Source organism: Prenolepis imparis, unplaced genomic scaffold, assembly GCF_030444845.1.
Source record: "Prenolepis imparis isolate NDT839.2.m4 unplaced genomic scaffold, iyPreImpa1.0 SCAF_28, whole genome shotgun sequence".
Lineage (NCBI taxonomy): Eukaryota > Metazoa > Arthropoda > Insecta > Hymenoptera > Formicidae > Prenolepis > Prenolepis imparis.
The window spans coordinates 360,030-375,798 of record NW_028141186.1 but is presented as its reverse complement, the minus strand read 5'-3'; the positions used below and the strand labels follow the sequence as shown (position 1 = coordinate 375,798).

Below are 15,769 nucleotides of genomic sequence, written 5' to 3'. Positions count from 1 at the left end.
AAGTTCCGTTCAGCGTAAACATCTTCCACATGTCGTTCTTCAGCGTGCGATTGAATCGCTCCACAACCGATGCCTTCAATACCGAATATGTAGAATAGTGATTGATGTTATGTTTCCGTATAAGCCGTTGCACGTCGGCGTTATAAAATTCTTTCCCCATATCGGTTTGCATGTTTCTCTGGCATCTCTTGCTATCTCGAATTATCTCGGCGATAGCGTCAGCCGTCTCGCTTCCACCTTTACTCTTGAGTGGTATGGCCCACGCGTACTTGCTCAACACATCGATGACGGTGAGTATGTAGTGATAACCTTTGTTGAAACGAGAATACGGACGCATCTCGACGATGTCGGCTTGCCACAAATCATCGTATCCCCGCACTATGACGTGTCTTCGGGGAAAATGTTTTTTCGCCGGCGCGTGCAGTTCGTTTACCAACTGCCGTCTCTCCAAACTATGTTGTTTCATCGCTTCGTCGGCTTTTCTCGATCGCCGTTTGTCGCTGCTTGTTTTAACGCTCATTTCCGTTCTTGACCCGTTCTTGAGCCGTTCGTAGCCGTTTCTGACCCGTTCTTGAACCGTTCTTGACCCGTTCTTGAGCCGTTCTTGAGCCGTTCTTGCGTTGTTTACTTCCGTTCTTGACCCATTCGAAAATCGTTCTTGATTCGTTCGCAGCCTTGTTCACAGTCGTTTCTAACCCGTTCGTAGCCTCTCCTGACCCGTTCGCAGCCGTTACTGACCCGTTCGCAGCCCTGCTTGAGTTGTTTGTAGCCTTGTATGTAGTCTTTAATGACTTGTTCGTAGCCTCGTTCGCAACCCTGCTTGAGTTGTTCGTACCCTCGTTCGCAGCTGTTGCTAGGCCGTTTACTACCACTACCACTCATTGTAGTTAGATAGCAGTTCGATAATCCTTCGTAGCCGTTCGATAATTGTTCGTAGCCGTTCGATAATTGTTCGTAGCCGTTCGATAACCGTTCGATAGCCGCTCCTAACCCGTTCACTGCTGCTCATTCAGGTTGATAGCCGTTTCTGAGTTAGCGTTAGCCGCGCATTGAGGTTCGTTTATCACAATCTGTATTGCCCGCACATCCTTCTCGAACGAAGTCAGCTTCTCATCTGATTCTTTCTGTTGATTCATCAATCTTTTAACGCAGGATTCCACATACAGTTTGTTGACGGCATCAGTGTCAGCTTCAGGTTGCATCATAGTCTGTAGCGACACGACACAGAGCGTTTCCGCGCACGTAACTTTTCACCAATCTATCCCAATGATCGCTTGTGCCGGTTGCATCATTTCTTGGTTCGAATAATCCAAATTTGTTGATAGGCATTTTTTTCCCCCGATACGAGTGACGCTGATCGACTGATTAGATTTGTCGAGACACCATTCAATTTATAATAATGCCTGCTTCGCGAAATTCCTCGATGATCGACAGGATCTCATTGTCGTGAGCGTTGTGGCCAGCTCGGCGCGAAGCGTCCAGCAATCGTACCCGATCCACTAGCTCGTTGGGGTCATCCCAGTGTATGTAATCGATTTTATTGTCGGTTAGTGCCATCGCGTGAGGCATGAATACTCTCTTTCCAGATTTTTTCTTTTCAATCGATATCAATGGTGCGATTATATGTTTGTACTTGTATCCCCTGTGGTTTCGTAATTGGCCTTGTGTGTCATAATTGCGTTTATGCGCGTTCGTCGCCAATAATATGCTCTTGTATTTATACATCCTCCGTGTAAATGTCATCATCGGGAATTCTCTTGAAGATCAATTCGTATAATCCTGGTGTACCGATGTACTTCACTTCGTCTATAATTATAGAGTCATATTTGTCAATGTCGAATCGTTTGTTACCGAGACGCATTTCATCCTTATCGAAATAGACACCGTACACGTGATCGATTTTCCTTTCTTTGTCGCCACCGAGGAGAGTGCTCATGTACGAGTACTCTTGTCCCAGTGGTCCCAAGTGCTTTCGCAACATTTCTCGACCTTCCAGCGTTTGTAATGTGTTTCGAACAAACGATGTTTCGAGCGTGCTGCCCGAGGTTTCGAAAACATTTTCGTTTGCGAGTGTTTCGGGTATCATAGGTTGTACGATTCTCGTTGTCGCGAACGGTGTAGAGCTTATCATCGGTTCATCCAATAAAGCATTCGATGTACGCGGTGTCGATGAGCGATTCGGGTTTGACCGTTTCCTCTTTTTCGGTGTCGCATCATCCTTCTCCTCTTCCAACTCCTCCTCCTCCTCCTCCTTGTACCGCTTGATGGGTAAGATTTTAATCTTTGCGGTAATTTCCGGCTCGTTATTCACCGCGATCGAGTTGTCGACAATCTTTTGTAGCGGCTCAATAATAGGTCTAAAATGGGTCTTGATCGCGATATCGTCATCGATCTTACCGGTCTTCAAAGCGCGATGTTTCTTGCGGATTGCTTCACTCGTTTTCGCAATCTCCTTCGCTATCTTTTCACGTTCGCGAATATTATCGTTCTCAACCATGTCGGTAGAGTGTCGAACGCTCGTGTTTCACCTCTCTCGACAGAACATCGGCAACGACTAATTGTTTTGCGGTATCGCGAACACGTTAAATCCGTTTCTGTATCGGCCGTTCGTAAGCGAGCTATCCTTATCTATCACTAGAAATCCATACTTTTGCTGCCAACAAGTACGACATAATTCACTGAAATCCTCATATGACATGTCGGTATTCACGTGATCGTTGTACACATGTTTCAAGTTGGTACCGTCCTGTTTAAACAAGATTAGCAGGTTTGCGTTGTCGCGTATAAGATGTTTCGGTATTCTTGCGTATGTCTGACAGAGATAGAAGCAGTCGACGTTCGAGTGGCGTCCCATTGAAAAGTACTCTCTTATCGTATTTTGTTTGTCACACGCCACGTCATCGAAAACGAAAATCGAGTTTGGACCTGCTTCGCTCGGTGGAATGACGTCACTGTTATTGGAGAATGTAAAATAGCCGATTTCATCGATCGACGTCAACAAATTCTCCAGATACCGATATTTTAGCTGTTGCAGCGATTTTGAGTACACGTACACGTTTTCAAAGCGGACGCCGTGCGGGCTTTCTATCAAACTAATCAACACGTTAGTTTTACCGCAATTCGAGGGGCCGCAAACGATCGCGCGTATAGTAGTCGGCAGTATCGTACCGTGTCTACGCATCTCCGCGTTGTCCCCCATCGATCGTAATCTGGCGTCGTAATTCGTCACGCACATCGCGAAAGGTTGTCGCACGAAATTCATGTTCACACTCCTGATTGGATCGAACGTCTGCCTATTTATAGCTGCGCGGAACCGCGAATTGCTCAGTAACGAAAAAATGTTTGTCTTGCTATCAAGTCCTTACGATATTTGTAATTTGAGCGCCGAACAGCTACAATTTGTGTCGAAAACAGTTTTATTGCGAATGTGCGGCAATTACGTTCACTGCGTGTGGGACAAGCTTCCGGAACATATAAAGGCGGATTTGGAGATTCAAACTTATCGCCGCTGTTTCGAATTGTATATTAAGACAATTGTTTTTTGAAATGATTTTAATTTTTCTCGAGAGATTATACTCTCTCCATGATTGATGAATATTTAACTCTAAATAATAATCCGCGTATATCGCAATAAAGTATTTTTTATCTCATGCAACTTATATACATATATGAATGACGACAGGTATAAATAAATTAATTTCAAAAAATTTTGATACAAAATAAAATTAATCTAGATGAAAAGTACACAGTTGAAAAATTTGTGTTAAATTTAACAAATATCACCTGTCCCAATATCAACGGTCCACAGAAATTTTTGTGTTAATTTAACATAATACGGATATGTTAAATGGTGACACGAATATTGTGTTAATAGATTAGATTAGATTAGAAACGTTTATTGCTGCCCCACTTGAGGATTGCAAGGCGCTTTTTCACTTAAGGAGCGGTCCCAAACCTTTACACAAACTTTACTTCCACTTATAATCTATCCTTAACCTATGACTTAGCCTATACAATATACAAAAAACAAAACGCCACGCCACTCCGCCTTACTCTCGCCCTATCTCTTCGCACCATTTACCTCTCTTTCATCTCTCTCTTTACGCTCTAACTACCCCTCCACACACACTCTCACCCTCCCCCTCCTATCTTACGCAATCTTATTACTAGCTTACTCTAATGTTGGACCTCCGCTTCCGGCTACTTCCGCCTTCCCTCCTCCACTTTCTCTCTCTCACTCTCTCCCTCTCCCCCTCTCCCCTCACCGCCTTCCCCCTCTCGCTTCCTCCACACGTCCACACTACCGCATCGAAAAGCCATACTCTCCTCCCCCAATTACCCCCAAATCTCCTCTTTCCTATCCCCCATACTTGCCCCAATACTGCTGCCCCCCTCCTCATCCTCTCCCGCACCTGTCCATCCTGCCCCCCATTCCTTTGTACTACATATAGCCTAAATACTTGTACTCCTTTACCTCCTCCAACTTCTTTCTCTTCCAATACCAACTAGCTTTCTTCAGCCTCCCTCCCCCCTTCCTGCACCTCATCACCTTCGACTTGCTCTCATTCAACTTCAATCCCTTCCCCTCCAAATATCTACCTAATCTTTCCATCCTCTCCCAACCTCACTCCTCCCCATCTCCCTTTCCTCATCTCCTCCTCCAAGTCCGCCATCATCATATTAAACAGCAGCGGACTCAGAGGACACCCCTGCCTCACTCCCCTCCCTGTCCAGAACTTTTCTCCCCTCTCTTCCAGTATTCAATCCCTCACACCATTCTCTAATCCACCCTTCCCCCTTCCATATCCTATTACATAATTCCCACACCCTTCTAGCCCCTCTCCGCCATATTTCCACACTTCTCCTGGTATTCCATCCACTCCCACCGCCTTCCCATCTTTTATCCTTCCTATCGCCCTCCTAATTTCTCCCCTCTCTATCTGATCTTCCTGATCTTCCACCTTCTCCCTTATCCTCCTGCTTCCTCCCAACACCACTCTTGACTCCACCTCCCCTAATAAATCCCTAAAATAACTGTTCCATTCTTCCATCTCAATCCCTTCTCCCCCCTCCTTTCCCCCTTCTCCTCTCTTTCCTAATTACCTCCCATACCTGTCCCTCCGTCCTCGCTTCCACTGCCCTCCTAGTCCATTCTTCATTCTCCTCCTCTTTCTTCTTCCTACATAATCCCTTGTACTCCTTCTTTCTTCTCTTATTCTTTTCCTCTCTAATTCCTTTCCCTCCCCCCCTTTTCTCTTCTATCTTTTCAACTCCTTTGCCACCTCCCCCTTATCTTTTCTGCACTCCTCATCAAACCACCCTCCCCTTTTTCTTCTCTCCTCCCTACTTTCCCCCCCATTTCCCTTACTTAGCACTTCCTGTATTTTTCTTTCCATCCTCCCCCACTCCACCTCTACCCCTCTCTCTTCTTGTTCATCTCCCTGCCTCTCCCCTATCACTCCTAACCTCTCCCTGAATTCCTTCTTCCCCTCTCCCGACCAGTTCCACCTCTTTCCTTACCACTACCGGCATGTGGTCCGAGTCAATCCTATCTCCTATCTCTACCCTCATAATTTCCTCCCTCACCTCCTCCTTCACAATCACATAATCAATGACTGATCTCCCATTCGGCCCCATGTACGTCCAGCTCCCCTCCTCATCTCCTGCTACCCCTCCATTCACAATTGCCCACCCTATCTCCTCTAATCTTCTCACTAACAATTTCCCTTCCCCATTCACCTTTGCATCCTTCGACCTTCTTTCCTTTCCCTCCTCTTCTCCCCCCCCTATCCTTACCCTTCCCCCCAATTCTCCTGTTCTAGCATTAAAATCCTCCCCTATTATCGTTCTAATCCCACCTCCCTCCTCCTCCGTCCACTCCCTCATCTCTCCTAATTTCTCTTCTAAATCCCCATTTACGTTCACATCCACCAATCTCCATCTCTCCCCCTTTTTCCTTATCATCACCTCCATCATTCCTTCCTTCTCCGCCCACCCTTTTCTTCTATTCCTAACCCTTTTCTTACCCCTACTACTATTCCCCCCATTGCCCTTCCTTTCCTATTTTTCTTCCTCGCATATTGCACCTCCCACTTAAATCCCACAGGTAACCTCCCTCTTATCTTCTCCCACCCTTTTTCATCTACCCATGTTTCTAACAAGAACATTACGTCCCTTTCCCTTATCTCCTCTCTTATTTCTTCCTGTCCTCTTATTCCCTCCTTAATCTCCTCTTTAATTTCTCTTCTTATCTCTCTCATCTCTCTGATTATTTCCTCCTTCCATTCCCTCCCCATCTCTCTTATGTTCTCCCCCATCCCTCCTGCCTCCTCTCTCCTTCCTGTCTCTGGCGATCTTATCACCTTTTTACTTTTCCTAAATAACCACTGTATGTCCCTTTCTCCTCCATCTCTTTTCTCAATCCCATATCCTCTAATTCATCCCTTTTCCTTTTTAAAACCTCTTCCGGCGTCCCCGTGCTAGCCCTTCTCTCCCTCTTCTCAACATTCTTTATTCTTTGCACCTCATCCATTTCCCTTCTATACTTCTCTTACTCTATGTCTAGTGACTTTTCTCGCGCCACCTACCTTTTTCTCTTTCCCTATACCTACTACACCTGCTCCGATCTCTCTACACCTGTTCTCACCTATCTCCCTAATTGCTGACTCACTCCACCTGCACCACTTTACTCTCTTCTCACCGCTCTTTTCCCTTCTCTACCAACTCGCCTGCAATCCCCCGGCTTGCACTCACTCCAGATTCTCACTGACTCACTCTCTCTCACCTCTTCTCCTCCTCCTACCTCTAATAACCACTCAAAACACACTCTCTGACAGCACTCCAACCTTCTATCACGCAACCGGAAACGGAAGTCCGAATATTGTGTTAATATTTTAGCATAAAATAAATGCAAACTTCAAATAAACTTAAAATAAATTTTGTGTAAAATTAACATAGTTTTAATGTAAAAATTAACTAAAAAAATTGTTAATTTTACATTTTATCACCCCCACTTATATTATAAAGTAAAATTAACATTTTTTTCTGTAAATTTTAACAGATAAATCTTGTCACTAATAATACGGAACATATTTATTGTGTAAAATTAAAAATAGATATACATTGTGTTATTTTTACACTTTTTTTTAGTTGTTTTAATAATTTAACATTTGAGTCCAATTAACATAACAGCAATATGTTAAATTAACACATGAATGTGTTAAATATTTAACACAAAAGTTTTAACGGGGTCCGTTTTTAACAAGAAAACACAAATTTTCCAACTGTGTAATAGGGTTATAATAGGAGACGAAATACCTTGCAAATTACGTTAACGAAATGGCTTTTTAAATTGGACCTTTTTATCGCAATATACAATGACTTGCACAAGTTCACAAATGACTTTTGAATTGATGAATTTAATTTCATGTTTGCGTTGGCATAGGTATCAAGTTGCAATCCGTTACGACGACTCATCTATAATTCATTTCTCGGAATAATTTGCATTTTTTTAATTTTGTATAGAATTATCCGCAAGAAAGATTAAATGAAATTTGATTTTCTTATCAATTAAAATCATATTTTGCACGTTTATTTTAAAACTCACACAAATCAAGCTAATGCTCACAAATAATACTCATTATTCAATATCGAAATGGCGTTTTAATTACTGTAAGCGCAGATGAACGGCAGTAAAGAAATTGTTCTAAATCCCTCAGTGAAAAATAAGATAGAATATATTTGGCTCAAGATACAATATAATTTGGCAATGTCAACGGTATTAAATTCGAGCGAGGACTGTTCCTTCCGACAGTTAATCGGCTGTATTTATTTCTTTCGCTTAGACTTCTAGATAATTCTTGACTTTTCGGTTATTGCTTTGTCTTACGACCTCGTCAAGGTAATCGGAGATATTGTTTTTACTTGGCTGTCTCACGAAACAATCCGAGTCGACTTACACTGTTTTTGTTTGCGTCCATATTATAATGCCGAGTTTGTCTCGAGTAAATATAACGGTCGAGACAAGTACTTTTATTATCGATTCGCAATATCTAAGATAAATTATTCACGCGATATTATAATTTAAAATAATTCCGATCCTACATTACTTTGTCGTATCTTTCAATTTTATAGATCTGATGCACAGCATGACAAATCATTATGTAACACGTAACGAATAATTTCACGATACATGCTACAATCGCATGATAACGTATTATCTTCTTCACTTCTTGGAAAATGTACATTCCTATATGATTATGTTTTCTTAAAATACAATTTATAAATATGTAAACAAACATGTGCAACAGATGAATGAAAATGTCTATATATTATTATTTATCAATTTATACACTTAATTATTAATGAAGAATTTTGATTAAAGTAGCCAATCTTTTCTAATCTTTCAATCCCGAAAATAAAAAAACAAGATAAAAATTATATTTTTGACAAAAGTTATAAAATAAACATTAAACTGAGTAAATGGCAATATGAGCCTAGGCGCTGTTAATAGGGCGCAATTTTTTAAAAAATTAAATGTATTATATAAGCATTCAAACGCACATCGTTTATTTAGATCCAAATTATCTTAATAAAATATTCGCGGACGTTTCGGATCCTTCTTAGGGCCATCTTCAGCGCAAAAAAAAATCTTAATACCGAGATTAACATAGAATTTGTAGATGAAGGATATTACAAGACACAACATAAGCAATTGATTATCGCAAAATAATTGTGTAAAATAAATGTAAAAAAAGATACAACACAAATATACAAATAAGCAAATGGCATTAAGACATGTGGTTTTGAAATAGAGAAGCTCTAAATAAGAAGTACTCGTGATATAGTAATTTACATGTTACTATGATCTAATCAGCGTGCAGAGTTAGAGAGTGTGCAAGACTACGTTAGTGCGTCTTTTATTGAAATTCGGTCCCGGAAAAGTGTGACAAACGCAGGCACAGAGATCCGCGTCGGTAATTGCTACCTCGGTGTCCTGGTGAGAGCAGGGTGTCTTTGCTCTTTGTCATCTGCGGCACGATGAGCAATGAGTTCGGTGGAGTCGGCGACACGGTAGAAGTTTGCGGTGAGGTAGCCAGTGTTAGATTGGGTAGCGATTGACCCAGACTCGAATACGATACTTGGACACTCAGCGTGTTCGGCGTCGGTGATTTACTCAATAACGAACGCCTGATTCGGACAATGAGTTTTAATAGAGATGTTATTACAGTCCATTTACTTTGCGATTCATCAATGTGAAATCGCGAAAGTTTGTTGACGTTTCAACATCGCGCTCACCTTATGTGCATGGATCTGTGATTATGCCCGGAACTCGATTCGCCACCTTCCTCCGACGACAACGAACTCGACGCTCGCGGTTGTTCGTTCGTCTCCACGTTTCTGCTCGGATTATAACTGGGTAGAAAGCTGCTACTTCCCTGAGACGCGCCTTCCATCTCCATACTACCGCTAGAAATGATGGAACGCATTTTATAGGCATTTTAAATACAACAAGACTTCGAGATTTCTTTTTTTTTACTTTTCGAAACATACGAGGTGTGTTCAAAAAGTATCGCGAATTTTGTGTTTTTTCAAAAATTATTTATTTATTCATGAATATCTATTTTGTCCCCTTCAAAGTAATCCCCATGAGATATTATACACTTGTGCCAACGGTTTTTCCAATCTTCGAAGCACTTCAAAAAATCATTTTTTTTTATCTTGTTCAGCTCCTCCTTCGATGCCGTCTTTATCTCGTCAAGCGTAGCGTAACGTCGTCCTTTCATGGGCCTCTTCAGTTTAGGGAACAAGAAAAAGTCACAGGGGGCCAGATCTGGGGAATACGGTGGCTGCGGCATCATTAGTGTGTTGTTTTTGGCCAAAAAGTCGCGCACAAGCAACGATGTGTGAGCAGGGGCGTTATCGTGGTGCAAAAGCCAATTTTTGTTCTTCCACAAATCCGGGCGTTTCTGGCGGATTGCTTCGCGCAAATTGCGCATAACTTGCAGGTAATATTCCTTATTGACCGTTCTACCCTGTGACAAGAACTCATGATGCACCACGCCCCTGCAATCGAAGAAAACTGTAAGCAAAACTTTCACATTCGACCGAACTTGGCGCGCTTTTTTCGGTCTTGGTTCGTGCGGCAGCTTCCATTGAGATGATTGAGCTTTGGTTTCCACGTCATAACCATAAACCCACGATTCGCCACCAGTTATGACCCTCTGGAGCAAATTTGGGTCGTCGCGGACAGAGTCCAACATCTCATTAGCAATGTTCATGCGATGCTGTTTTTGGTCGCAATTGAGCAATTTTGGTACGAATTTCGCGGCGACCCGTCTCATGCCCAAATCATTGATAAAAATCGAATGGCACGAGCCAATCGATATGTCTAGGTCCTCAGCAACTTCTCTAACGGTGATTCGACGATTGGCCAATACCATTTTCTCCACTTCATTAATTTTTTCGTCTGTTGTTGAAGTGCTCGGGCGTCCGGCATGCTCTTCGTCGTTCACATCTTCTCGGCCTTCTGAGAACATTTTGTACCACCGATAAACGTTGCTTCGGTCCAAGGTAGCTTCTCCGTATGCCACAGTCAACATTCGGAATGCATCCGCGCACTTAATTTCGTTTTTCACACAAAATTTGATACAGGTTCTTTGATCCATTTTTTTGAATAGGTAAAAATCGAAGACGATCCAAAACACGTGCAAGCAAAGCAGCTGTCAACAATTAAGTGAACATTCAAAATGGCCGAGCTTGTCGGCATAAGTGAGAGACATGAGTACCAACATAACGCCACAAAAAAATTCGAATATACGTAACCCGCGAAAATTCAAAATTCGCGATACTTTTTGAACACACCTCGTACCTATGACTATGAGCGAGACTGCTAACATGTGAGGCTCTGCTACTGCCACGCGGAGTTCTTGGAAAGGTCCCCTCGCACTCTTCCGTTTCGAAATCGCCGTCGCCCAAAGTACTCGGTTGCCTGCTAACTGGTGCCAGATTCATTACTGGCTCGGCACCGAGCGACGGTGCTTTCATCAATACGAATTGTTGCTGAGCGTGTCTCAAGGATTCCATCCACGACTGAAAAAGCATGTGGTACTGTTAGTTTAAAACAACTTCCGCTCGTAAACTAGAAACCGCATTAGCTAAAATCATGAAGGTTTGCGGTTTCACCGACATCGACCAATTTTAACTTTAAATTTAATTAATTCAATCTTCTCTAGATTATTAAAAAATTGCATTATGTATATACATGTTGTTAGTTACAAAGAAAGATAAAAATTTAATTTCAACTATAATTATATCTAGTTAAGCGACATTAGTGAAGACCGTCGTTAATGAAGGTACACTACAAACGAATCTAAATCGAACGGAACAGTGAATCAACATTCCGCGAACTTTGTCGTAATTCGTGATGTTTGTCGAGTCACCTTGGCTAGTTTCGGGTCACCGGCGCTCAGGATTAAAGCGGCCGAAACTGTCCCGTACTCGTTAAGATAAACCAATCCTATACTGGACGGTTCTTTGACCTCGTGTATTCGTATGCGGTCGACAACATACGGTTGCCTAATGATCTTAAACATTTTTTTCGTTGTAGATTTGCAAATCAATAGCATGTCGGTCAATAATAGTACGTGCACTTCCATCTGTAAAGGATAATTAATAGACCGTAATTTCTTATTTCAACACAGTGAGAATTAAATAATTGCTATCTTTAAGATATAGAAAAAAATTAGCTATAGAAACTACTTCATAAAATAAGTCAAATTACAACAGAATTATTTTCAATTATTTCGCTTATTATTGACAATCATGGATATTCTCTTTTAATCTCATATACTTATATTTCTGAATATAGTTTTATTTTATTCATATAAAAGTAATTTTGATCTGACTAACAATAAATAACATTGTCGCATACTTTGCTGGTGGCGTCTCTGAGTTTCAAATCCCCCTCTCGAAGGAGAGTTCTCAGGCTGCCCTTCGGACACCCGGGCATCGGCGTCGTGGTAATGTCGAGATTGCTGTACAGTTTGATCAGTTTCTCCACCTCCTCATCGAGACCTTTAGATTCCACGACGTCGTAACTCTCTAGACGGGAGGCTGCGCTGTCCAGCTTAGGAGCCTCCTCGTTTTTCCTCAGGGCCGCGTTTACAGACGCCACGAAACCGTCGACGGACCAGTGATGCAAGATTTCACGCGCGACAGCCACTTCGCGACAGTCATCTTGCAGTGGAGGAGGTAGGTCGGCAGCGCAGAGCGCACCGAAAAGATGAGAACCCTTGTCCTTCGAACATTTGTAGAAGAGGACAGGTATATATCTTTTGTCCTTTATTTTCTTTTGATAGAATAGAGCTACGAATTTCGAGCGAATCCGGAATACTGGCGATAGCGAGTAGGCGATGCAACCCAATATGCAAAAAGAAAATATAAAATATAAAAAATATATTTAATATTATAAAATAATATTAATAAAATTAATATATTTTAAACATAAATTAAGTAACTTATATTTAAAATTTTAATTAAAAATAATTATTAATTAATAATAATTATAAGTATATTTTATATATAAAAATCCACTCTTGGCCAATATATACACCTTTCTATTAAAAAAGATTTTTTATCTTTAAAGAAATAATTGTAATAAAATAATATTTTAATTTATAAATATTGTTTAAGATTTTATTCTTTTTATTCCCTATTTATTTTGTACTAATGTACGACGTACATATTGTTGCTCAACGGAAACTGTGAGAAGGTGGTGGTTTCTTCCGTCAAAAAATTTAAAATATTGTATATTGGGAAATGTATTTCAATCATTATATTCGGCTTCCCGACGAGCCGTGTTTACCTTTTTTGCGCGTGTTGATCGTTTTACCGCGCGTCTCGTCTTGTCAAGCAGCTCTCCAATCAGCTGTTTGACACAATAAAATCTAGCGACAGGTTTTTGACATTTATGTCTTCGAAATTCGTCGAGTCAGCTGTAGACCGTTTTACTATAAACATCTCTCGTTTTCGAGCAATTAGCTCTTGATCAGTATATATATTTCGCTTTAACAAATAGTATAAAGTAACGAAAAATATGTGTTGAATTAACGAAGCCCCGAAAAGCTCGTAAGCGAAGTTTTGCAGAAGCTTGGCTTACAGACGACCGATACAAATCTTGGGTATGTAAAGTATCATCTGATAGTAGTCTTTATTTTATTGCAGTGTTACGTCCTGTGGACTGCACGATTCTTTTCTCCTCCCCGATTTACGCAGATTCGCGTTCCGCGAACATATTAATTATAAGACCGAAATTAGTTATAAGAATTAAACGGAGAAAGACAGTGATTGTGAAACAACTCGATCGGTGAGATTACGAAACCTACACTTTGATCAATAAGTCATAGGTAATGTTGAAATATCACGATCGACACACGCTATCAGTAGACCAAAGATCGGAATTAGGAAAGAACTCTTCATACAAGGAAGCAATACGTTGCGCAAAGGGGATTAAACACCGAACGTATGACTATGAGTCACAAGAAAAGAAGACGCCCTTTGCCCTATAGGAAGGGCAGACGAATAGTATAAAAGCAGCGAATCTTCCAAGAATGCTCTCTATTAATTCCGCCTACGTCGTGGCAGTTACACACTTCTGGATCCTCGCATTAAACATATATTTTGTGACCGTCGGGGCTCAACAACCAGCTACCAGTCAACCTACACCTTCGCCCACACCACTCGAAGGAACCATCGATCCTGAAGATCAACCTATAGCTGCCAACCCGCTCACCAAATAATATACAGTGAGTACTTTCATTCTTCTACGATCACGGAAGTGAATAAATCCCCGGAATCGCGACTAAACTTAATAAGTAGTGGAAATCGCTGCCTCGTCGAGCATTGAAACGCGCTCTCCGATTGAAACGAGACGATCAAAAGCCAACGCGAATCCTCAACCGCCTCATAGCACATCAACGTTACACACACACTCATATATAATTGTTTATACATGTCCACAAATTCAAATGTCTAATTCTCCGAATATTATTAAGATTTTATTTTTTTTGAATAAATGATAATTATTTACATTACGCGAATTTAAAGTCTTATTTAAACCCCTGCGTTCCTTCATATATCCCCCGAGATCGCACAAGGTCCTATCCCGCGTAAAAGGGATTTAATTCCCTTACCGAAAAGGACCGACGAACGGACCCCTGAAATAAGCCAGGTAAAAGCGACTATCCAGTCGTTGACCTGCAAAAGGGCCAGACAGTCCGTTCGACCCGAAATCACTCCGATTTCGGGAAAACGCTGTTACGACCTTCGAGCGGCCTTTCCTTCGTGCAGGCCAGGACGTAACATACGTTTAATTGGGGGCTCGTCCGGGATTGAAATGTGCGATCTTTGGGAATAGGAATGAGTAAAGGGACTAGAAGCACAACGGACAAAGACGAAATAGATGAACTTTACAAGACCGCGTTAGAAACACCACACAGAACACACGTGAATCTAAATCAAAATTCACAGCATCTACGCCTCGACACGTACATTTTTTAGGAGATTCTAATTTAACCGAAATAAGTGAATTACCCGACGAATCCGACCAAGTCGAATTTATTGACTCAAAAAATCAGATTTTCAAAATTAATATCGATAATTCTAACGGCGAATCCGGAGGTCCACCAATAAACATGGCTAACGCTAATCCTTTCGCCACTTTAAAATACGCGGTCGAAGCCGTTCCCTTTTTTGACGGTAGTAACACCCCACTAAATTATTTTATTGAGGGATGCGAGGAAGCAAAATCTATGCTCCCTAAAGAGGCAGAGTGTCAATTCGCTAAAATTATAAGAACGCGAATAGTGGGGGAAGCGCGTCGTACTATACAAGATCAAGATTTTAATACCGTAGCTACATTAACAACGTATTTGAAGAAAATTTACGGTCCCTCCAAAAATGTCTATCAATTACAAGGAGAATTAGGTTGCGTTTATCAGAAAAATAATGAAGATGTCGTCACTTACGCGAATCGGGTTAAACTTCTCGGAAAACAAATACTAGAGGCATATCGAAGCTCAGGGAACGCCATGCCTGAACAGGATATAAAAGCAACTATAGAAACAGATATGTGTAAATGCTTTATTAGAGGACTAAAACCCGAAATAGAACAAAGAATAGCACGAGACTTAAACGTACAGGAAACCGTGGCCGACGCGTTAAAAATAGAAAGAGAGCTTCAACAAATGACAGATTTACGACAAGGCGCTAAATCAAGTCAACATTCACCGCTACCTGTTAATCTATCTCGAGAAGTCTGCCAAATCTGTTATAAAGAAGGACATGCAGCAAGTAGTTGTCGAAAGCTCACTCAACTTTCACCACAAAATCAAAATCCTTTCGGAAACACAGGAACGGATATTTTAATCTGTCAAATTTGTAAAAAACGCGGGCATAGCGCAGATAAATGTCGGTTACGCGACCCACGATCTCGACAATCAATTAACGTAATTCAGGAAAAGGTCATTACTTGTCAATTATGCTCTAAGATTGGTCATAATGCAAAATCATGTCGACAGAATAACTTTAATCAACAAACAAATAAATCTTTAGTAATTTGCCAATGGTGCGATAAATCCGGTCACTCGGCTAATAATTGTTGGAAGAAACAAAATGAACGCAATACTAATATCGTGTGTCAAACTTGTAACAATTATGGCCATATCTCTAGAAATTGCCGCTCTAAAATCAATCCAATACCAACACATAA

The 15,769-nt window shown here is 41.2% G+C and overlaps 1 protein-coding gene across 1 annotated transcript; it reads right to left on the bottom strand.

Annotated features, from left to right (window-relative positions):
- Positions 1 to 8,918: 8,918 nt before the first annotated feature.
- LOC145946919 (uncharacterized) lies at positions 8,919 to 14,552 on the bottom strand. Its single transcript, XM_083056672.1, has 6 exons — positions 14,528 to 14,552; positions 11,933 to 12,237; positions 11,442 to 11,657; positions 10,871 to 11,091; positions 9,298 to 9,468; positions 8,919 to 9,189 (listed from the first exon to the last, which is right to left on the bottom strand). The coding sequence occupies exons 1-6, from the start codon at positions 14,550 to 14,552 to the stop codon at positions 8,919 to 8,921; spliced, it is 1,209 nt and encodes a 402-aa protein (XP_082912798.1).
- Between the last annotated feature and the right edge of the window lie 1,217 nt (positions 14,553 to 15,769).